The sequence below is a fragment of the Lepus europaeus genome, chromosome 15 (assembly GCF_033115175.1).
Source record: "Lepus europaeus isolate LE1 chromosome 15, mLepTim1.pri, whole genome shotgun sequence".
NCBI classification, from domain to species: Eukaryota; Metazoa; Chordata; class Mammalia; order Lagomorpha; family Leporidae; genus Lepus; species Lepus europaeus.
In genome coordinates, this window is record NC_084841.1 from 46452688 (window position 1) to 46477233 (window position 24546).

A 24546-nucleotide genomic window follows, 5' to 3' on the forward strand; every position below is an offset into this window, starting at 1 on the left:
GGCTTGATCAGAGAGGAGAGTAGCATGTTTCTTGTGTGCCTACTACATGCCAAACACAGTGCTTGCCCAGCCAGCATGTTTATTTCCGACAACTCCACTGCAGGGAGGCTCAAATTTCCATTCCAAGATAAGAAGTGAGGCTCTGAGAACTCAAGGAACTCCTCAGTGGTCACACCCTTGGCAAGTGCCACAGTTCAGGGGTTTCCAGTGCCAGCCTGAGCTCCGGGACTTGCTCAACAGAATGGTCACCAGTGCTTGTCAAAGTGACAGCAGGCATGCATCTGGGAAGGAGGTCTACAAAGAGCTAACCCCCATTCTTCGGAAAACTCTCTTTATAATGAGATTATGTGCTTTTTTTTTATTGCTATGAAAATACTTTTAGGGGCTGGCGCCCTGGCTTACTTAGTTAATCTTCTACCCGCAGTGCTGGCATCCCATATGGGCGCCAGATTCTAGTCCCGGCTGCTCCTCTTCCAGGCCAGCTCTCTGCTGTGGCCCGGGAGGGTGGTGGAGGATGGCCCAAGTGCTTGGGCCCCTACACAAGCATGGGAGACCAGGGGGAAACACCTGGCTCCTGGCTTCGGATCGGCCCAGTGCCAGCCATGGCAGCCTTTTGGGGAGTGAACCAACGGAAGGAAGACCTTTCTCTCTGTCTCTCTCTCATTGTCTATAACTCTACCTGTCAAAAAAATATATATACTTTTAAAAATACTTTAAGGCCGGCGCCGTGGCTTAACAGGCTAATCCTCCGCCTTGCGGCGCCGGCACACCGGGTTCTAGTCCCGGTTGGGGCACCGATCCTGTCCCAGTTGCCCCTCTTCCGGGCCAGCTCTCTGCTATGGCCCGGGAAGGCAGTGGAGGATGGCCCAAGTCCTTGGGCCCTGCACCCGCAAGGGAAACCAGGAGAAGCACCTGGCTCCTGGCTTCGGATCAGCACGATGCGCCGGACGCAGCGGCCATTGGAGGGTGAACCAACAGCAAAAAGGAAGACCTTCCTCTCTGTCTCTCTCTCACTATCCACTCTGCCTGTCAAAAAAAAAAAAAAAAAAGCAAAAAAAAATACTTTAAAAAAATTAATGATTGGCTATATTGATGAGAATTTTTCTTATTGATGTCCTTTATCTGGCTAAGGAAGGATTCAGGAACCCTAGATTAGTTGTTGAGTATTTTTCTTTTTTTCAATTTTATTGCGTCATGAAATTCTAAATGCATAGAAAGAGCAGTGTAGCTAGATTTGAACCCAAGCTTTGAAAAAATTGTTTTATTTCTAGCATGCCTCTTTCTTTATGCCCAGATGGATTCAGACTCTTCTGAGGCCACAACGAAATAAGTAGTTTTGACTCTAAAACAGCACTGTTCAATAAAAATTTCTGCAGTCAGGGAAATATTCTCCGTGTGTCATCCAAAATGCTCTCCACTAGCCACAATCAGACAAACAAAAAATCACCGGCCAAAGCAAACTGGCCTTGGTGGTTACAATGAATTTAATTTGAAGTTGTAAATGCTAAAGGAGGAATGGATTTTTGGGGGAGTGAACCAACGGAGACATGGAACATGAGATCTGCGTGTAGCCTTGTTCTTCCCGGGAGTGACATAAGGAATTAAAGGTTTTGGTCTTGGGATCATTCATGACATTTACTAGGAGGCAATGTATTTGCTGAATGGATTCAGCAATTTCCTGTCTCATGGTGACCTCTTACATTTGGAGAGAAGTGAGTGGCTGCTTTGAACGCGTCTGTTTGGAATGAGAGGGTTGCAGGACTGGATGCATTTATACATTTAGACACAACTGTCCAGATTTCAATGACAGAAAATTTTTCTTGAACCAAATTTAGGAAAAGCCCCAAAGTTTCAAGACAATTAACAGAAAAGTGATACCAAGCCCGAGGGAAACTATAGTAGACAGATGGAACAACAGGTTTCTTCATCAGATCTGACCTGAACACAACGCCGCATGCTAGGAACCTGGCAGCAAAGCTCAACATCTGTGTTCCTGAGTTACTTTTTCTGAAGAAAAGTTCCGAGTCTGATGGAGCCTTGCTTCCCCTGTATTTGTAACAGGATATCCTTCAGTGTTCCCTATTGAAGGAAGTCAGAGAGGTTCGTAATATTCCCTAGTATATCTAATCTCAAAGAACACATCACATAAAATGTTCCAGGACTGCCATCGTGGCTCAGAAAACAGTACAGGACACACTGAGAACAAATCACTCAGGAGCTGAGACTGACATAAACATTTCAAGTGCTTGATTTGTAAGTGAAAACTGGTGTTTATATACAGAATCTCCATATTGGCTAGCTAAGTCTCCTTTCCTATAGAGAATTCAAATAAATAAATAAATAAATAAAGCAGGAGTGCACATTTCAAACAAACCTTTGCTTTATTTTCACAGATGTACGCTTCATTCAGATGGTACTCTGCAATGGAGTATGTGCTACTGATATTTGACAGATGAGTGAAAGAATGATATCTATTCAAAATTCCAGCCAATTCTCACTCCTTTATGGAGAACATAGTGGAAGACACATTGGTTATCTGTCATAAACATCCCCTTTCTTCTTGAAAGATACCACTAACTGCTTCATTCCCAATGTGTACTACCAAGTATAATTTCAGAAAATTATATAATGTATAAGATACTGGCCATGATTCTGATTTCATTCTTCTTCCATACTTAGAGGGAAGAGGATTCAGATAAGAAAGCAAGTGAGAACCAGCAGGTGCACTATCTACAGTGGGTGGAATCAGAAACTCTTATTAACAGCCATCTGCCTTTTACAACTTTAAGAGCCAGGAAAAGCCAGTGAATTTTGCACTCTGAATCATTCACCCAGGGCCTCTGTGCCGTGCCCTATCCCCGTCACTGGGCCAGCTCTTTTCTTTGAAGATGGTTTTCACAACTTCCTCATTCTGGTTAGTCAGCTTATTCTACGTGAAAATCAACTGCGTTCTTCGGAATACACTGAAAAACATCCAGCTCTCCCTTGACCAAGGCCAATTCCAGCCTGTTCTCTAGCAGAAATCTCTTATCTCATGGGACTGTGGGAGAACTCTACCCACATCTTTGAAAAAACTGGACGTTTCCCTTCCTTGAGTATTAACTCTGAGGCAAAAGCATGGCTGCAAAATCAAATGTTTACAGGTTTCAATAACCCATCTTCACACTGCCTGTTTCTCTTACATAAAGGAGTTGGGGAAGATTCAGGTGCCCATTTTTCTGTTTTATCTTTTCTTTTGAAGATTTATTTATCTATTTGAAAGGAAAAATTACAGAAAGGGAGGGAGAGACATTTGGTTCACTCCCCAAATGGCCGAAACAGCCAGGGCTGGGCCAGGTCTCCCACGTGGGTGGCAGGGGCTCAAGTACCTGGGCCATCTTCTGCTACTTTCCTAGGCATATTAGCAGGGAGCTGGATCAGAAATAGAGGAGCAGGGACTCAAAACAACACTTACGTGGAATGCTGGCAGCATGGGTGGTAGCTTAACCCACTGTGCCCCACAGGGCCCTTGGTTTTATCTTTTTTTACAATTAAAGCTAAAGTGCAAATATGAGGGGCATAGAGGGTAGGAATAGATATCAAGAAAAGAAAACTGGATGTCAGTAGGAATAATGAATTACTACAACGTTAGATCAATCTCCATTTCATTTTCCTTCTGCTTTCAAAGTTTCATTGCCTCTCAGATTGCAGGACATATGAGGATAATTTAAAAAATTCATGGAAAATGGAGTTGAAAGATAAATTTATTTCAGTGCAAAAGAATTTTGAAATTCGTGCATAGTTTTTATAACACATTTTTAACAAGCCTGAAGACTCCTCATATGTGTAGATATAAAAAAAAAATTTTGTACCAAAGAAGCTTATATTTTTTTAAAAGATTTATTTTATTTATTTGAAAGACAGAATTACAAAGAGAGGTAGAGACACAGAAGTCTTCCATTCGCTGGCTCACTCCCGAGGTGGCCTCAATGGCCAGAGCTGCGCCGATCCGAGGACAGGAGCCAGGAGCTTCTTCCGGGTCTCCCACGTGGGTGCCTGGGCCCAAGGACTTGGGCCACCTTCTACTGCCTTCCCAGGCCATAGCAGAGAGCTGGATGGGAAGAGGAGCAGCCGGGACTAGAACCCTCACCCATATGGGATGCCGGCGCTTCGGGACAGGGCGTTAACCCACTACGCCACAGCGCTGGCCCCAGAAGCTTATATTTTAATGCCATTTTTTGTAAACTTTTAAAGTTACCATATCTATTATTTTGACAGTGATAATCATCGGATAATAGCACACACAATACAATTAATTTGTGCTTCCTTAAGACTGAAGCAATGTAATGACACCTAGACGTGTATGTGATGCTGTCTTGTAGAAGTGACTCATGAAACTGCTTGGTAGAGACAGTGTTTGACCCAGAGATGAAGATGCCCGCACCCCAGTGAGGTGCCTGGGTCCAGTTCTCAGCTTCTGCTCAGAGCTCTCATTTCCCGCTACTTCAGACTTCAGAAGTCAGCAGTGACGGCTCCAGTAGCTGGGTTCCTGCCCTCCCACATGGGAGACCTAGTTTGAATTCCCAGCTCCCAGCTCCCAGCTTTGGTCCCATCCCATTGCTGGAGACTGAACCAGGGCAGAGAAGTTCTGTCTGTATCTCTCAAATAAATCAATATACAAAATAAAAAAATTATAAAAACTGACCATTTTTACCACATAGCATTAAAAAAAAAGAACACTGAGGATGGCACTGTGCGTAGTGGGTAAAGATGCCACCTGCAATGCCAGCAAACAATATAGGGCCTGGTTCATGTCCCAGATACTCCACTTCCAATCTAGCTCTCTGATAATGGTCTGGGAAAAGCAGTGGAAGACAGTCCAAGTGTTTGGGCTCCTGCACCTATATGGGAGACCTGGATGAAGCTCCTGGCTCCTGGCTTCAGCCTAGTCCAGTGCTGGCCATTGTGGCACTTGGGTAGTAAACCAGTTAATAGCAGATTCTCTCTCTTTCTCTCTGTCATTTCTTCTCTGTCTATAATTCTGACTTTCAAAATAAAATAAATAAATCTTAAAAAAATTCTCCTAGAATTTATAAAAATGTGGCTATAAAAGGATTAAACTCTCTAGACCATGGATCTCTCTTCTGTAAGATGGCATAATAATGTCCCAATTGAAAAGAATGTGAAGATATCAAATGAGACAACTGGGTGTGAACATACTTGGAAAAGTAGTATGTGATATATTTATTACTACCCCCAAGATAAGTCTTATTTTCTCTTTGTACCTGAACTATTTCACCAGTGTGTATTTATAGATGATAAGATAATGACATCCTATATAGTAAGAAGTTATTATTTTCCTTCTACTTCCTTCCCAAATAAATTAAACAACTATAGTAATGCTTACAGAACACATAAAGGTTTTCTAAAACATTTCATTCAAGTCAATAATCACAAACCTTAATGAGTATCTGTTGTTCTTGAAATTTCTAAAGAATTTTCTCACTACACAAGCTGAACTAGAACAATAAATATAAAATCATCAGTGAATAAAATATATTGTAATGTCATTCTTTATAAAGCACAGTTGAATAGCAGACACTAGACAATCTACACAGCATCATCATGAATGAAGTAAGGTAAAAAAAAATGAGGTTACATGTGACTTTGTGAGAAGCCAACTGAAGGAATGTGTACAGATGTGTGAACATGTAGTATCAGATGGATTGTACAGTACTTGTGCACAGTCTACCTCTTCAGGCTGCATTTTCAACATTGTCTCATTCCTTTATAAGATGAGTTATTCAGGGCCCAGGTTAAGCCACTGCCTGCAACACCAGCATCCCTATTAGAGTTCCAATTCAGGTCTTGGCTGCTCCACTTCTGATCCAGCTTCCCGCTCATGCACCTGCGAAATCAAGAGAAGATGGCCCAAGTGCATGGGTCCCTGCCACCCATGTGGGAGACCCAGATGGAGTTCCAGGCTCCCAGCTTTGGCCTGGCTCAGCCCTGGCCATTGTGACCATTTGGAGATTGAACCAGTGGATGAAGATCTGTCTATCTCTCTCTGTCTCTCCATCACTCTGCCTTTCAAAAAGATAAAATATATATATTTTAAAAAGGTTAGTAAACGGGCAATTTCTTTTGAGCATTGTCCCCATTAACTTTTCACAAAGCAGCATTGATTTTACCATTCCTCTACCCAAGCTGAGCCATAAATTTTGAATTTGTTCTTCCTTCAGTGTTAGTGGAAATCATATTGCTCTGGTAGGTACTCTTTTTTTTTTTGGACAGGCAGAGCTAGACAGTGAGACAGAGAGACAGAGAGAAAGGTCTTCCTTCCATTGGTTCACCCCCAAAATGGCTGCTATGGCCAGCACTGTGCTGATCTGAAGCCAGGAGCCAGGTGCTTCTCCTGGTCTCCCATGCAGGTGCAGGGCCCAAGCACTTGGGCCATTCTCCACTGCCTTCCCGGGCCACAGCAGAGAGCTGGACTGGAAGAGGAACAACTAGGACAGAATCCGGGCCCCCAACAAGGACTAGAACCCGGGGTGCCTGCGCTGCAGGCAGAGGATTAGCCTAGTGAGCCACGGCGCCAGCCTCTGGCAAGTACTCTTTACAGATTGCTATCTAATCCTTCTTAGTGGCTCAAACCAGATCTTGTCCAGACCTATTCAGAAGTAGGTCATCCATATCAAAAATCACTTTGGTTGTATAGCACTTGTCTCTACTATAGTAGAAGGTGTATTTGGTATCAGATTAAACAGATTAGTAATTCTTTATCCTAGTAATTTACAACTCTTCCCACAGAGGCTTCATCTCCCAGGAGTTGGTGTGAAAGGAAAGCCAGATTGCTCCAATGTAAATATCCAGGGGGAATGAAAGAACCGAACACATCAAGACATTATTTTTCAACAAGATCTAGACCTTGTAGGGTGGGCTGATTAATTTTGCCATTATTACTTGACTCTGATCATATAAAGAAATTCTTTAACCGGTTCAGGGTAAAACAAAGTCATCCTTGTAAGTGTTCTTCAGAAATAAAAGCATGATTTAAATACAAAATATCATAGGCTTGTCTTAAAATGCATATGCTAATCTTTACTAATTTGAGTACAGGGCCATAAAAAAACAGCCTATAAGCCAGTATCTAAAAATCAATTTACTACACTTTTAGGAAAAAAAAAGTAGAACTATAGAGCCTAGAGACTCATCAGTTTTTTCCTGTCCTCTATCCAAAGCAAAGTTATTGCTTCTTTGCAGAAGTTGAACTACATGGCTCTCATTCAGTGTTACGCTTATTATCTTAGGGGATATTCAGTACTCTTACTCTAGTCTCTTTTCTGATCCGCAGAGTGGCTCTTGAAGCCTTTCCCCTTCTTCTCCAGCTTCCCTGTCCCTCTCTCCTTGTTTATGAATGGTTACACTCTCTACTTGAACGAAAATGTAGTGATCCTAGGATACGAATTCTCTAAACATTTTACCCCTCCGTCTCCATTTTTATATATTCCTTTTCCACTTGGTTCTTTCTCCTTTGTACTTCCTAAAAGAATACAGCACATCTGCAAGAATCATCTGCTTACTGGAGCTCATGATCACATGAGGGATCTTCAAAAAGAAAATGCATATTATGAAAAATCACTGCAAAAATATTTTTGTGCCCAAATAAACTTCTAGTAGCTTGTTATAACATGTCTGAGCAGGATCTTGTTTGAGGCTCTAAGAAGGGTTAGACAGCAGCTCATAAACAATTGGTACTACTGCTTACTAAAGCGTTTCAAATTTCATGGAGATTATGTTGAGAAATAAAGTTTATATTTTTTATATCTTTATCTTTTAATTCCATTTTCCCTAAACTTTTTTGAAGGACCTTCATATTTCTTTTGGCATCTACAACTTCACCTTTAACCCTTTCTTCCTTTGAATTTCCAGTTTCTATCTTCTGAGACTTCCCACAACTTCAGTGTCCTGAATTCAGAGAAATTTTCCCTGGTACTTCATTCTCCCTTAAGTAGCCTCAGTTCTACTTCCCTACTCCATTCATCAACCTTTTTTTTCAAGATTCATGTATTTACTAAAAGAGTTACAGATGGGGGGTGGGGAGGGGGATGGAAGAAGAGAGGGAAGAGGAGGGGAAGGGGGAGAGAAACATCTCCTGGTTCACTCTCCAGATGGCTGCAACAGCCAGAGCCAGGCTGAAGCCAGGAGCCAGGAACTTCCTCTGGGTCTCCCACATGAGCGCAGGCGCCTAACCACTTGGCCCATATTCTGCTGCTTTCCCAGGCACATTAGCAGGGAGCTGGACTGGAAGTGGAGCAGACTGGAATTGAACTGGCACCCATATGGGATGTCGGTGTTCTAGTTGGCAGCTTTACCTGCTACATCACAACTCTGGCCCCCACTCATAAACCTTCTAAAGAGATACCTGCACCTGCTTACATCTCCCCTGCCAATTTGCTCCTCCATCTACCGAGTATCCCATTACCTAAGACATTTCACTCAGCTGTCACCCAAAGACCTAGCAATTACAGAAGGTAATTGGTTCTTCTAATTTTTCCTAATCTTAGACTCTTATTTCTGCTCACTGTCCCTATCCTGTAACTACTGTCTTGTTTCTTTTCTCTTCATCCTGTAAAAGCCAAATTTATTACCTATTCTCTGCCATGATATTGTCCACTCCTAGTCCTTTGTTTTTCATGCAACATGACTATTTCTTTGCTCATTCAGAGTCAAAACTTTATCATTCTCTTTGATACTCATTCTCCATTTGCTGTCTCTCAATACACAAATACACACACACACATACACACACACACACGGGCAAACAACTTGCCTCGAAAATCTGGACCAGTCTCTTTTGTTCCAAGGCCACTCTCTCGACCTAGGCTATTTCTTCCTGTGGATTTTGATGTGGAACACTTCCCTGCAGGCATTTCATCACACGATCATTCAACAACGGAGTAATCCGAGTACAATGAAAACAAGAACATGACCAGGCCAAACCCCAGCTAAAATCCTCTGTGGCTCTCAGGTCCCACACACCACATATGAATCTTCTTTTTTGTCACATTTTACTACTCACACCAAGCAGATTGCCATTGCTTTACTGAGCCGTGATGTCCCACGCCTCACATCCTGCAAGTGCTCTCTTAATCTGTTATTTTCTGCACCCTCCCTTTGGGTGGAAAATCACTCCTCTCCTCTCCTCTCCTCTCCTCTCCTCTCCATGCTCCTGTAGGGCTCTGCAAACATCTTCAGGATGCTGCTCATCCTATGTTATTGCAATGCCCTAGATGCCAGAACTCCACCACCTTACAGAACAGGAGCTTTAAATACACAGCAATTGTTCAAGAAGTGTTTTTGTTTAGATGCAAATGATTAAGCCAAAGTTATGAATGTCAAACCTGTGAAAGTGGGATTAAAATAACAGAGAAACAGGGCTACTCAGGAAAAGAAGTTGTTTAGTGATGAAGATAAGTAGACATCAATAGTACAACTGTTAAAAAATGGCAATCAGGGGGGCCGGTGCTGTGGTTTAGTAGGTTAAACCTCAGCCTGTGGCACTAGCATCCCACAGGGGTGCTGCTTGAATCCCAACTGTTCCATTTCTGATCTGTCTCCCTAACGACCTAGGAAAGCAGTAGAAGATGGCCCAATGCTTGGGTTCCTGCACCTGCACGGGAGACCTGTAAATAGCTCCTGGCTCCTGGCTTTGGATCGGCACAGCTCCAGCCATTGTGGCCATTTGGTGAGTGAGCCAGTGGATGGAAGACCTGTCTCTCTCTCCCTCTCTCTCTGTAACTCTACCTCTCAAATAAATAAATAAATTTTTTAAAAATGGCAAACAAGAACTACAAGTGGTACAAATAAGTAAAGCACAACTTCATTTCTAGAACCTCATTAGATCTTGATGAGCTGTTCCTGTTCAGATAGCAAGTACAGAAGGAGACCTTCAGGTCCTAGTAAAGCCTCATTCCTAGGAGAAGAGCTTCAACTCTTATGAGTTTTTGAGATAGTAGTATGAGAAGATGGTCAATGTTATTAGAAAAATGAAAAGAAAAGTAGTACAGAATAATTCTATGCAAAGGTAAGTTTCTCTCTCTCTCTCTCTCTCACACACACACACACACACACACACACCATACAGTTTAGGTACTGAGTGAGAGTAAGGACCTACTTAGAAGCCCCCTGAATATAAAAGCATGTGAATACTACAGTATACATAAGAATGGAATGTGCTGAGGAAATGCGCTAATGATACTATATGATCTGCAAATCTGCCTGTCAGTTTTAATTACTGTTCAAGCTGTGCCATGTCTTAAATGATATTCAAGTCTGTCTAATGTTTTCTGTGCTGGCCTCTAGCCATTTATATTTTGAAAATGGTTTCATTTGGGCAAAGCCTCAAAAAGATCTTTCAGATGACCTGGTAAACCATGCTAACATCTGTACATGCATCAGTTGATATATATATATATATATATATATATATATATATATATATATATATTTTAAAAAGCTATCTACTATCACAAAGATTTTTCAAACTGAGCTGAAAGCTTTTTCAAATATCAGAAAATATTCATTTTGGCTGGTTAGCTAAAACACAGTTTCTACATGGATACAAGCTAATGTTTTTTTTAAAAAAGATTTATTTATTTATTTACTTATTTGAAAGGTAGAGTTCCAGAGAGGCAGAGGCTGAGAGAGAGAGAGAGAGAGAGAGAGAGGTCTTTCATCCACTGGTTCACTCCTCAAATGGCTGCAATGGCTGGAGCTGTGCCAATCCAAAGCCAGGAGCCAGGAACTTCCTCTGGGTCTCCCATTTGGGTGTAGGGGCCCAAGCAATGGGCCATCTTCTACTGCTTTCCCAGGTCATAGCAGAGAGCTGGATTGGAAGTGTAACAGCTGGGACTTGAACTGGCACCCACATGGGATGCCACCACTGCAGGCAGCGGTTTTACCCACTAAGCCACAGCGCCAGCTCCAAGCTAATGTTTTAAGTGTAATTTTCCATTGAAAATATAATTTGCACGTTTTCCAGAAAACATATTGCATTGGGAAATATAGATCTCTTACTGAGAGTAACAGTGTATCCAACTTCATTCTACTACTCATTTTCAGTGTAATAAATTTTCATAGTCTTTCTATGTTAGAGGAGAGTGACACAACAGTTGAAAAAAATTAAATACAAATGGTTTGATTACATAATCGACGTAGAGATAAGTTCGCTTGATTTTCCTACACATCCCCTCTTCTCTTTGCCTGTCCTTTTACTTACATATCACTGGCAATGGAGGAGTTCCGGGACATAGACTTTGGAGAGAGGTCATAGTCACTGTCGGATCGATAGAGGAAGGACTCCCGGCGTTGACTGTGGACAAAATTTGCTTGGAGAATTAGCCCAGATCCTGGGCTGGTCATGGGATCCAAGGGACTCCGTCCCGCAGATGTGCCATTGTCCACATCAAAACTGTGAATGAAAGAGAAGGATTGATGTTGCAGTGAATCCTGGCAGGTTCATGTTTCAGCAAAGGTTTAGCTGAAGTTCAGGAATTAACACTGAGAAAAGTTACAACTGGTTCTTGCTGTTAAACTTGATACTATTTTAAAAAGATAATAGTGAAGTACACAAAAATAAGAAACAAATTGACTTCACATTCTTGCTTTCCTCAACTATTGTCAATTGGCCAATGATGAGGGTCCTTCAAAAGGTAAGTGTACAATATTTATCTTTTAATTCTACTTTCCACATACTCTCTGAGGTATGCTCATGAAACACAGGTCTTTCTAAACTCAATTTCAGTTAAAGAGGAACCATCATGCAAAAACAGCTCTTCTCAATATAGAATTTCTTTTTGGGAAAATAACAAATATATAGCAATTCACCAACTATTAGTGTTCAATTCATTCTGTGCCCAATGTCATCACTCCCTTCTAGCTACATTTCCTTCACTCCATGACATCTTCCTCATCACCAACATCTACTGTATCCAACTCCCTCCATTCCCCCTTCCAAAATAATAAACTCAGGATGCTCTCAACTGGCACCTACACTGCAACAGTAACAATAGCTTTTATATTAATTTTTTGAACCTGCTTCTTGCCCTGTACCAAGTGATTCTTAAAATCTAAGTCTGAGTAAGTCATCCTCCAGTTTAAGACTCTGCAGTAACTCATCTTACCTCTCAAGGTAGAGTCCAGATTTTTTTGGCTAGACTGAAAGCCTTTCACCCTGCTCAGTTACCATTAATCACCTTCCCAGTCGCAACCTGTATCCCTCTTCCATTGGGTCCATGATACCCCACCGAAATTTTATCAAACCTGGGAGTCATAGTTTGTCACTGTCTAACCACCTGCTCCTGCAGTTATTCAATTCCCATTTTCCCTGACTGCTTGGGACACTTCCTTGAACACCCAGCCTTTACTGGAAAGGATGCTGTGACACCACCAGACTTTATGCAATGCCATTCCTCTATGCTAGCAAGACAACTCCCCACTCTATATTCATAGAATGTACAAGGACTTGAAAATTGTAGTCATCCAGTCTCCTGTGAACTCTGAGAATGGAGACTAGGACTATTCTTAGCAGCTCACATGAAACTTCAAACACCTTTACTAAATGGTTCAAATGAATGATGGAATGATTAAAAGATACTATGCCCAAAAAATATAGATTTCTGAGTTGGAAAAAAAAAGGAACCACAACACATAGTTCTTAATGTCATTGTTGTAATTTAGAAAAACTTTTCATATAAAGCCTGTCTAATGAAGTATCAACCAGGATTAAGAGAAAGTCAACTCTTATCTGTTCTTAGGAGAGGAAGTTGAGGGTGTAAGATAGCCCAGTAGGTATATAGTTAAGAAAAAAAATGTTGAATGAATAAATGAACACATGAATTCAAGCTTACCAATTAGGATCTTTGTTCAAACTATTAACCATATAATTAAAACATTCTTTGATTTTTTATTAGATTTATTAATAAACACATTAGGATCCAAAGATTGGAAGCCAGAGTGGAAGGTAGGGCATGGATTTACAGCTGACCAATGAATCCATGACCAATGAACACTGATTCTCAATCAACTCATAGAGTACAAAGAGGAAAAATTAATAATCTAGCTTGACCAGTCACAAACATGCTTTCCAATTGAAAGTTTCCTTATAATTGAGATACTTTATAAATGCATTTCTTTGCTACTAGAAGGACAATGAGAGATTATCTACTTGAAGACTGATTTTACAGGTCCTAGAAAAGTCTATTGACCAAAGTCACTGTCCTGACTGGATTCAATCATCCAACGTTCCTGAACTCCTTCGAGCTCTATTGCATGATTATACAAACCACAGATGTAAGGATCATTCAAAGGTTTACAAAAGAGAGACTTAAAGTATGTTTCTTTTAGTGAAAAAAATTGAAATCTATTCATAGTTTTTACTAATATGGATTTCCATGAAGACCACTGCTCCTTGTTGGTTACTGTGACACCCAAAAAAGGCATCTGTTTCACCTGGGGAGGACAGGTACTGTGTATGTGGGACTTTGACAATCTTGAGGGAGGCCCGAGGGGAAAAAGATCTCTCTCCAATGGGCACTCTAGGGATCTCAGGCAGCTCTTCTTGGATACACTTCATTTAAAAAGCATTTATTAAACACCTATTATGAGCACATGGAGATGCAAAATGAAAGGAGATCACAGTAATTTGTGCGGGGCTATCTGCGAATTCTTCAAAGAGGAACAATATTTAAAGAGGACTTTGAAAGGTATTCAATACATAGCTGGAAGATATTAAAGAATTTTTAGTGGGGGGAAAACAGGAATAGATTCTCTTTTTAGAAGAGAGTTACAGCAATTCTTTAGCACTTAATAATGTGCACTTACATAAAAAGATTATTTTGCTTTCTCTTTAATATCAAGGTGTACTTACTGTAAAAAAAGGGAAATACTTTCTCCTTACTATGCACAAACAGAAAAATAGGAGAAATAGGAAAGTTGTTTTTGGTTATTTTTTCTGAGTTCATAGCATGTAAGAGCCAAATAACAATGAATCAGTAATGTACATTTTTAAAAAGTTATTTTTATTTTTCCAATTTAATTATGCAAATCTTATTAAGACAACCCACTATAAGTTTTGAAACAAATGTTTGTCTTTAAAAATTACACATTTTGTGACATAATATTATCTACTATAACCAAAACATTTATTAATAAAGCATGATATTCTAGGGACTTTGAGATTTTTCTTTGTAGGTTGTAATATACCAATTTGTCCACTAGATGGAACTCATTTTCTTAAATAAGGAAAATCTATTTTAAATAAATTCGAAGGTCTAAAAGACCTCTTGCAGATTTATGAAAACGACCTCTTAAATATCCAAAAAATAAAATCTCACCATCTATAGGAAGCAATTATCAGCATTGATAAAATTACATTAACCTAAGAAATATTAGCATTAGTGTTACAGACTGAGAAAGAAGATATAAAACTAGTCACTGATGTTTTAGTAGGCCTTTACTCCTACATTAAAAAAAAAAAAACTCAAGAAGATTTCACTAAATTTCTAGAAGGAGTCACTGAACACTTAACACAGTGGGCAAGGTAATGTGGGTGTCATCAATGGTGTAAGGTCTAAATTTTGGTAACAAAAATGTTCTCAGAATGGGTCTGTACTCATTTACATTATTAATTTCCATTTTACTAAATGCTCCTATAATCAAACTTTATTATCAAGACTGATACTACTGAGAAGCCCCAGTCTGAAGAATTAATGAATGTTAGGGCTGATAAGTAGCCTTACAAAGAGACGTTGATTGAAGAAAGCCTCCTTTTTAAGTTGCGCATTTTTCCTTTAATTTATTTTTAATTAACAGAAAAATTTGGATTTTTTATTGTGTAGAATATGATATTTTGAAACATGTAAACACTGTGGAATGGTTCAACTGAGCTAATATAATATATGCATTGTCTCACAGATTTATCATTTTTTTGTGGTGAGAACACATACTCTCTCAATGATTTTCCAAATAAAAGCATTATTCTTAACCATAGATACCGTGTTGTGCAGTGACCTGCCTCTGACCACAGATGATATACAAAGGTTTCCCTTTAAGAAAAGCACCATGTAGGAAAACCAACACTTACAAAAACAAGCTGGAATGCAAAAGGAGAGGCACACACAATAAGTATGACAGCAGTTTGGGAACTGTGGATATAAAAATGAGAAGTGGATCTGGGATTGATACTGAGTTCAGAACTGAGGCTTATTTAGAACACAGATCTATCAATGATCACAAAAGCTTGCTGATCCAGGGTTTCCTAGCCATATTTTGGCTCACATATGCCTTTTTCAGTGTACTTTTTAAAACATTAATTTTTAGATTAACAATGATTATATTTATGGGGCACAGTGTAGTATCTCAAGATAGGGATACAACGGGCACTGATCAGATTAGGGTTATCAATGTCTCCCCTTTTTCGTCATTACTTTATAACTGGAAACCTGGTGCTCCTTCTATTTGCTCAGAAAATACGTCATAGGTCATTGTGAACTGTAGTCACCTCACTATGCTGTCTAACAGTAGGAACTCATTCCTTTTATCTAACTGTGATTTAGGACCCATTATCTAACCTGCTCTGCCCCTTGCTACCATGCCCAGCCTCTAGTAATTACCATTCTATGTACAGATTGAGTTGTTTAGCTTCCATGTAATAGGGAGAATAGGTAGTATTTGTCTTTCTGTACCTATGTCCTTTAAAAACGTTTAAAATTTATTTTCATTTGTTTGAAAGGCAGAGAGAGAAAGAGACAGACAGATGAAGATTTTCCATCCATTGCTTCACTACAATAGCCAAAGTTGGACCAGGCTGAAGCCAGGAGCCCAAAATTCAATGTGGGTCTCCCTTTTGAATAGCAGGGATCTGAGTAGTTGAGCCATTATATGCTGCCTCTTAAAGTATATACTAGCAGGAAGTTGGAATTGGAAGCAGAGTTGGGACTTGAACCCAGGCACTCTGATGTGGGAAGCAGGCACTCCAAGCAGCTTCCTAACCCTTGTACCACATGTCCACCTTTCTACTTTGTCCTTTGATTTGCACTGGAATCAATATAAGTATATGAAACATATCACTGTCTTATAAGATATTGAAGTCTACTTAAAGCAACAGAACATAAAGCCATTAAATGCAAACAACATCTGGCATCTGAATTAGGTAGTACGTAAGTAATTTAACACTAAATTGTGTTATATAGGCAATCAGAACATGTGTTTGGGATAAATTAGGAAGGGAGTTTAAGAAGCAGAAGGATGTGCATATAAAAAATGTCCAAGCAGAGGAAAGCTGGGTGGGAGGTGGTGAGTGTCCAGCAAAAGTGAAGGAGCAAAAGCAACACAAAAGAATGAAGAAGGCATGTAGGGGAAACAGGAAATTCAGGACTGGGCTTAACTTCAGGGCTGGTGTTAAAGAATAATGAGGACACATACAAAAATGACAGCCTTGTATGGCTGAACCCAACAGGTAGACTGGTGTGTTTTTAGAAAGCTAGGCCAAAGAGTAGCTGCAGAAGCTTGTGGTGTGTGGAAAGACACACGTCACCCAACAGGGAGTGGCATGGAAAACTGTTGATTTTTCAGCTGTATTCTTTCCCATATGTGATTTGTTAAAATAAATGCACTGTTTAGAAAACTACAAGGCAGTAAACAAATCAATATACCAAGAAGGGACCCCCCCACAAAAGGGTTATTCAGTAAATATTTCAAATATTAGAATACAAGAGAAGTTAGTATTGGATGAAAAAGTACGTTTTTACGCACGATCATAACTTAATCAAAATTAGACTACTTACTACTTAGTTACTTTTCTTTCTGAGATCCTAATTTAACTGAGAGCTAACTTAGCCTAAAAATATACAGGGTTTCAAATAAGATACCTATTTTCCAAACACAATTGTATACATAGTACAAGTCTCCGTATCACTAACACAACAAGAAAGTTTTGTTAAACTGTAAGGTGACCTTACAGTTGTGAATGGCCCAAGCACACTGTTCAGCAAAGACTTCGATATGATGAATTCTGTTTTGACTCACTGCCAGTTAGGTGGAGGCCAAGCCTAAAGTTAGCAGAAGCTGGAGAAAGTACCTAAGGAATTGGGGAGAAGAAAAAACCCCTAAAACGACGACGGTAATCACAATCATGACAGCACTTCCACAGCACTTCCTCCGTGCTTCACATGCATTACCTCACTGGATCCTCACAATCACCCTTGGAAGTGGGCTCTGTATTTTTCCCTTTATCAATGAGGATTCAGAGGCACGGAGAAATGACTCTCTGTTAAGTCTTACGTGCAAGGCCAGAATGCTAGTAAACAGGCTTTAAAGTCCAGCTGTCTGAGAATGGAATCTGTGTCTAAGTCCCTACTACAAAGTGTCCCATTAACCAAAAAAAAAAAAAAAAAAAAAAAAAAAAAAAAAAAAAATATGATTGACTTATAGGGCATGCATGCTAAGACTAATTCTGGGACTCAGTTTCCATATGATCTAAACTGGACAAATCCCTTGATTTTTCTAAGCCGGAACACTGCAATACGGTGTAACAGGGTTTCTGCTGTAAAACATTTGGTGGGGTTCTTTATAGGGTTCAAAATCCTGTTTGGAATTAAGGGAAGACAGGTGGGTCTGTAAAAGGTGGGTCTTGGCAAATGGAACTAAGGGAGACACTCAGCCGTTCCACATGCTTCTTACAGTTCAACCATGCACCATTCCTTGAAAGAGCTGACTTTGACCGCAAGTCAACCATGCAGGTGTCTTTGTCTCCTATTAGGTTCAGAAAGACTCACTACCAGCCAGTCAGCTGTAGTCAGAAATGTTGAGGGCTGTGTGGCTAGCACAATTCAGGACCATTCACACCACAGGAAACAAACTCCATGAGAAACACACATCAGACAAACTGACCAACCAACCAAACTGCTCCCAGTTCTCTAAACTGTTGCAATTCAGTGTACTTCCAAGCACAGGGCAGTCCTGAGCCCCTCCCATCCAGCTTCCTCGATGGTTCCCATCCTTTTTGTCTATGGACCTCATAATTTTATGTCTGCTGAGGACCATCTCTTATTCTTTTGGCCTGATGTTCAAGCCCACTTCCCTGGCTTAAACAGTTTGCATCTTTTCTTAATTGTGATTTGGGAACTCTCTGGGGCCAAGGTCTTGTTACTTTCCAAGATGCCCAGTGACCCTCATGGAGTCCAATGCCAAGGTTCTTATACTTAACTCTGACCTCCAAAGAAGAGCCTGCAGGAAGTATTACACCCTCCAGGAAGTACTACACCCTGAAAGGCTCCCACAGGGAAGACCTGGCTGAATGCCGCTGAGAACCCTGGGAGCCCCCACCAGTGACAGGAGCATGTGAGAATGGCCTCTGGTGCTGTGCATTGAGAACAAGAGTGTGGTGACAATCGAGGTCCTCTTGCTTCCTGTTGGAAGAACACAAGGTGCCCACATGTTCCTGTGAAGATTTGTTTTTTCACAAAGATGGGTTGAGTTTCTACCATTTTCCAGGTTGCAAGCTCTTGGGCAAGTTATTGTCTCTTTCTAAGCTTCTACTTCCTGATAACGATAAGGTCTCAAGCTCTGGGCTATTATACAGATTAGAAGAAAAAACGGTTGGAAAGTATTTACCACATTGCCTGGCAGCTGACAGTTCCCAATATTGAGCAGCTATTCTTTTCAGTTTTATTACTTTTTATCTTCCAGAGGATCTCCAATCTGGGTCATTCTCTTTACGTGAGTCATTCTCCTAACCCCAACTGCATGGCCTTTGCAAGAACCTAAATGGGGAGATGAGAAAAGAAGAGCCCTGGGGACCATATCATCTGTACCAGCCCTAGCAATCAATGAGTCGACAGATGCTGGAGCCAGATTGCTCTTCTAGCATCAGCCAACGTTATGTCTGCACCCTGCTCCGTCATTCCAGTGCCCTGATATCCGGAGAGAGGGTGGAGACTGCTGATTTTTCTCTAGATAGTCCTCACTGAGGAGAAAGAGCAATTTCCTGCTAGGAAACAGAGAAGGCGTGGGGATCCCCACAACCTGGGTGGGGTTCCAGCCAAAAATAGTGCGGAAAAGGGCCTTGAGATCTCAGGTCTGTACACCCAGGATGGACCCGGGAGCCTCTGCTCATGACCACATTGTTTACATTCCTGTGCCCAGCTCCCCCATGGGTGTCACAGCCCACACTGTTGGTATAGTAGAATCCATTTTGGAGCTGCTTTCCCAAGGGAGCAGGCCAGGCTTGCCTTTGAGCTTAATAAAGGTATATCTGAACTGAAGGATTACTTAAATGTGTTTTTTCTCTTTAATCATTTTATCCTTTTTATTTTAATCACAAGGTTATGAAACTTGTTTCTAATGAATGTCAGTGATAATTTCCCTTCAAAATTTCCCTGCAGGTCAAATAGTTTCTCTTCATTCTGGAATGAAGAAAATACCACTTCCCCAAAATCATGTCAATATTTTCTTTGCTTCGATCACCTATGGAGATAGACTGTAGAGAACAGCAGTTTCTAGTGAAATGAACAGATGACAATCTTTCCCAATCAATCAAAAAACTGCATATCAAATTTAGCTAGGCTACCCTGAGAGCAAAGGTTCTTAGCTACTTTAGTAGGTTACTCAGTTAAATAAAGCCATGTATGTTAGCTTGCCTGATACATACACATGCACAGAGGCCGAGCCTTTAAGAATAAGAAATAATTTCACCCCTTGTTTTCATAGATAGCATTTATAAACATAAGGCTGAAACAAAGGAGGAGGTTATGTGCTTATTTGTTTATAAACATGTAATATTGGAAACATATAACACTTGTCAGTGACACTCCCAATAACCAGGTAATAAGAAGCCTCTGGATGAATGATGGCATGAGTTTGTCATCTGGATGAGAAAAACGTAGCAATCAGCTAGATTTGCCTACTTGGTTTTAGTCAAATGATGTGGTTAAAAGAAAACCTTTCTTTAAAAAACTTTTAATTGCCACATAATTTTAATTGTACAGATAACTGTACAAAATTGTGGCTGCGCTGAAGCCAAGGGCTAGGAACTCAATCCAGGTCTCCCATATGGTTTACAGGGACCTAAACATTCAGCCATCACCTGATGCCTACCAGCGTCTACATTAGTAAGAAGCCGGCATCAGAGGCCAGAGTTGGGAGTTGAACCCAGGCACTGTGGAGTGGGATGTGGGGGTCCCAACTAGCATCCCAATCACTATACTAAATGCTTGCCCCTGATGTATGATGTTTTGATACATGTATACATTGTATAATGGTCATTCAGAATAATTATGTTTCTTTACCACAAACATTTATCGTTACTTTGTGATGAAACATTCAAAATCCCCTATAACAGCTACTTATAATGTACAATATATTATTGTTAACTACAGTCTCCTTCCTGTCCAACAGAAAGCTAGATCTCATTCTTCTATAACTGTGACTTGCGACTTTTGACCAACAGTTCTGCGTCATCTTCTTCAGCGTCTGGTAACTAATATTCTACTCTCTGCGTCTATGAGATGAGTAAGTCGTGTGATATTTGTCTTTATGCATCTGACTTACTTCCCTTAACGTAAAGTCTTCTAAGCCCTAACGTGCAATGTCACTTATTTGGAGATGGGGCTGTATGAGTGCCCGTGACGCTAAATGAGGTCGTAAGAATGAGTCTTAATTTAGCAGGGCCGGCATCCTTCAAAGAAAAGGAAGTGATATCAATATTCCCTCTCTCTCCTCTGCCTCCCCCCATCACATGAGGACACAGTGGGAAAGTGGTTTTCTGCAAGGCATGGAGAGAGCCCTCACCAGCAACCAGATGAGCCACAACTTGGTCATGGACTTCCCAGGCTCCAGACTGACGAGAAAAGCAATATCTGGGTAAGTGACCACTCCAAGATATTTTGCTATGCAGCTCAAGCTAGGACACACAGAAGCCCCAAGAATTGTGTTACTCGAGGTTTATAGATGATTTTTTGGTAATTGTTTCTCAGAAAACTTGTCTTAAATAAAATCCTATTTAAGAAGGGATCTCAAGTCATTGCCAACAATAGTACCATGGACCTTTCTCCCTCTTCTAGGAGTACTACATTATCTAGTCACATATTGAAGTTTTTTGAGTTGACTTTATCTTCTGGTGTAAGAGTCCAGTTTCATTCATCCAGTTTTCCCAAAGGGACTTTCCTTTCCCCATTGAGTGTTCTTGGTGCTCTCTCAAAGGTAAGTTGACTGTATATGTATGTGTTTATTTCTGGGTTATTCTGTACCATTGCTCTATATGTCTGTCTTTATGGTAGTACTATACTGTTTTGATTGCTGTAGCCTAGTTATACATTTCAAAGTAAAGAAGTGTGAGGCCTGCAGCTTTGCTCTTTTTCAAGATGATGTTGCCTATTTGGGGTCCTTTGTGACTGCATGTGAATTTTAGAATCGCTTTTCTATTTCTGTAAAAAAAAATGACATTGGGATTATTATGAGGATTGCAGTGACCTTGTGAATAGCTTTGCGTACTATGGGCATCTCAACAGTATTTAAGCTTTCTAATATATGAACAAGCATAGGCAACAGAAGCAAAAATAGACAAACTAAAAAGCTTTTATATAGCAAAGGCAACAGTCAACACAATGGAAAGCAACTTGCAAAATAGCTGATAAAGGGTGGACATCCACAATAGCTAAGGAACTCCAACAACTCAAGAGCAAAAAACACAAAGAAGCCAAATAAAATCCAGAAAACTTAGACACAAAATAAAAGAAATAGGCATTTCTCTAAAGAGCACATACAAACAGCCAACAGTATTTGGAAAGGTGCTCAACATCATTAATCATCAGGAAATAGACATACAAACCACAATGAAATGTTATGATGACTCTTACTAAAACTAAAACTAATAACCAATAGAGACAAAGATGTAGAAAAACTGGGATTCTTGTACATTTGTGGGACTGTAAACCATACAGCTATTATGGAAAACAGTATGGATGTTCCACCCAAAATTAAAAGTAGAACTACCATATGATATATTAATTTAACTTCTGGGTATTTCCCAAAAGAAATGAGATTAATATATCAAAGACATTTGCATGCATGCCTATGTTCATGGTGACATTATTCACCCTAAGGCACAGAAACAATCGAATATCCATTGATAGATGAATAAAGAACATGTGTGTGTGTGTGTGTGTGTATAGTTGTATAGTGTATAATACAATAGAATATTATCTAGCCTTTAAGAAGCAAACATTTTGTCATATGTTACCATGAATGAATCTCAAGGACATTGTATCTAGTGAAATAAATGAGTCACAGGAGGACAAAGGCAAATGATTCCACTTACAGGAGGAATCTAAAGTAACCAAACCAAATACATCAAAGTGAAATGTAAAAGTCGGGAGCTCAGGGAAAGGGAAATGGGGAGTTGCAGTTCCTGGGGGATGGAGTTCCAGTTATAATAGATCAATAAATTGTAGTCAACTGCTTTATGATAGTTTGCTTACAGCTAACAATAATGTACTGCACACCACAAAATGTAAGAGGATTGGGAGCAGGTGTTTTAGCCTAGTGGTTAAGTGCCCACATCCCACATCTGAGTACCTGGTTTGATTTCTGGCTCTGGTTCCAGACTCCAGTTTCCTAACAGTGTAGATGCTGAAGCAGGTGAGGGTCAGTTAGGCTCCTGCCATCAATGTGGGAAACCTGGATTGAAGCTTCCAGCTTCAGCCGTGACCCAACTCTGGTGCAACGCTGACCTAGCCACAGCCATTGCATACATTTGAGAAGTATACCAGTGGATGGGAACAATAAAGAAGTAAACATAAATAAATAACTAGTTTTTTTTTAAAGGGTAAACCGCATATCATATGTTTTTGCTTTTTACTACAATTTATATTGTTTGTAGACAAAGAGAAGGATGTGAAATGGGCCTGATATGAGACTGCAGGCTGGGCTCTAGAGGGAAAGCCTGCAATGGCAAAATGGGGTTGATATTTGTAGCAATTATCTAGAAATAAAAGCAGTTCAAGTCCTATAAAGATTCTACCAGAAAGTGCAAAGTGTCTATTTTGTAGTCATTATCGGCTTTATTTTATCTGAATGTCATTCAGGCTTCAGAGTGATTGAGAATTAAAAAATAACCACACTTCTTCTCTTTCATCCCATTAACACTTGTTGATCTCAAACTGTGAAGAGGAGGAGCAACTCCACAATAATTTCACTTTTACTTTTCCTGCGCTGCTCATAGCAGGTTACTACCAATTTTTTTTCCCCTAAGACTACTTCTAAGCTGCTGTGTTTCCCAACTGCAATACTGACATTGGACTTGGCAATGAATTGGAGAAATTGCACACTGCTGGTGAGACTTTAAATGGCATGGTTATCATGAAAAATAGGATAAAGGCTCCTCAAAAAATTAAAAGTGAAACTAGCATATCGTCTACCAATCTACTTTCTGAGTATTTATCCAGAGGATTGAGATCAATAGATTAAAGAAATATCTGCACACCTATTTTCACGGCATCACTGTTCACAATGACCTCGATGTGGAAGCTAAAGCCCGAAGAGTAACATGGATTATCAGATGGGAAAGGATGCCTCTGTCTTTCTGATTCTGTAACACATAGCAACTAAAATTGCTATCAAAGCCCCACTTGGGACACTGAGAGTTCAATGGTGTGTCCCCTACTCCTCCATACTCACATGAGCTTATCGTTTATACTGCAGACAGAGTGATCCTGCTAAAATGAAGAGTGGATCCCCCCAAGAAGGTGCTCAGCACCCTGCAGTGGTGCTCTGGTTTATTCAGAGAAATCCTTTATCATCGCAGACGCTTCAGTCTCTCAGTAGATTCAGGTCACTGGTGCCTCCTGTCTGATTTCGTCTTCTACCTGCATCTCTTCTTCTTACTCACTCTGTTTCAACCTGTGAGCTCTCTGCCGTTCTTGAACTTGCACATATGCATCTTGCTCAGGGCCTTTGCATGTACCATTATTGTGGCCTGAACTATTTTTCCCACAGATATCAACTCAACGTCACCTTATGTTTACCTACTTAAAGTTACCTTCCTAGCCTTTTCCAACCTCCCTTCCTTATTATTTTTCTCCTCACACTCATTAGGCTCTGATAAACTTTATTTTATGTTATTATCTTCTATTTCCTATTAGAAGACAATTTTCACAAGCGTAGAGATTTTTAACTGCTTCATTCATGAAGGTAGTCCCAGCATCTACGATAGCATCTTGCACCTACTTGCTCGATAAATATTTGTATTGTGAAAGCACAAATGTCTTTAGGTGAAGCAGTGTTTACTATTTCCTGGTTAGCATTTACCATGGTGATCTGTATGGCCTTACTTCAAAGGAACTCCATTATTATCTTTTCATTTTAGCTAAGAATTAGTCACTTGTTTAAAGAAAGAGTTCTATCAACTAACGTAACTGGTTGGCTCATTTGAAGAAGTAATCTGCAAAGCTACTTCAAGGGCTGGAGTGCCAAGGCATTTTCATGAGGATTACTTTGAATATCGTCCTG

At 40.2% G+C, this 24546-nt stretch overlaps 1 protein-coding gene across 4 annotated transcripts in view; it reads right to left on the reverse strand.

Annotated features, from left to right (window-relative positions):
* Positions 1–24546, reverse strand: part of PDE4D (phosphodiesterase 4D) — a 1616992-nt gene that overhangs the window by 235721 nt on the left and 1356725 nt on the right. For all 4 annotated transcript variants that reach the window (XM_062212022.1, XM_062212021.1, XM_062212023.1 and 1 more), the window contains one exon: positions 11261–11452. In XM_062212022.1, coding sequence (XP_062068006.1) covers positions 11261–11452 — 192 coding nt within the window. The remainder of the gene's footprint in view (positions 1–11260; positions 11453–24546) is intronic.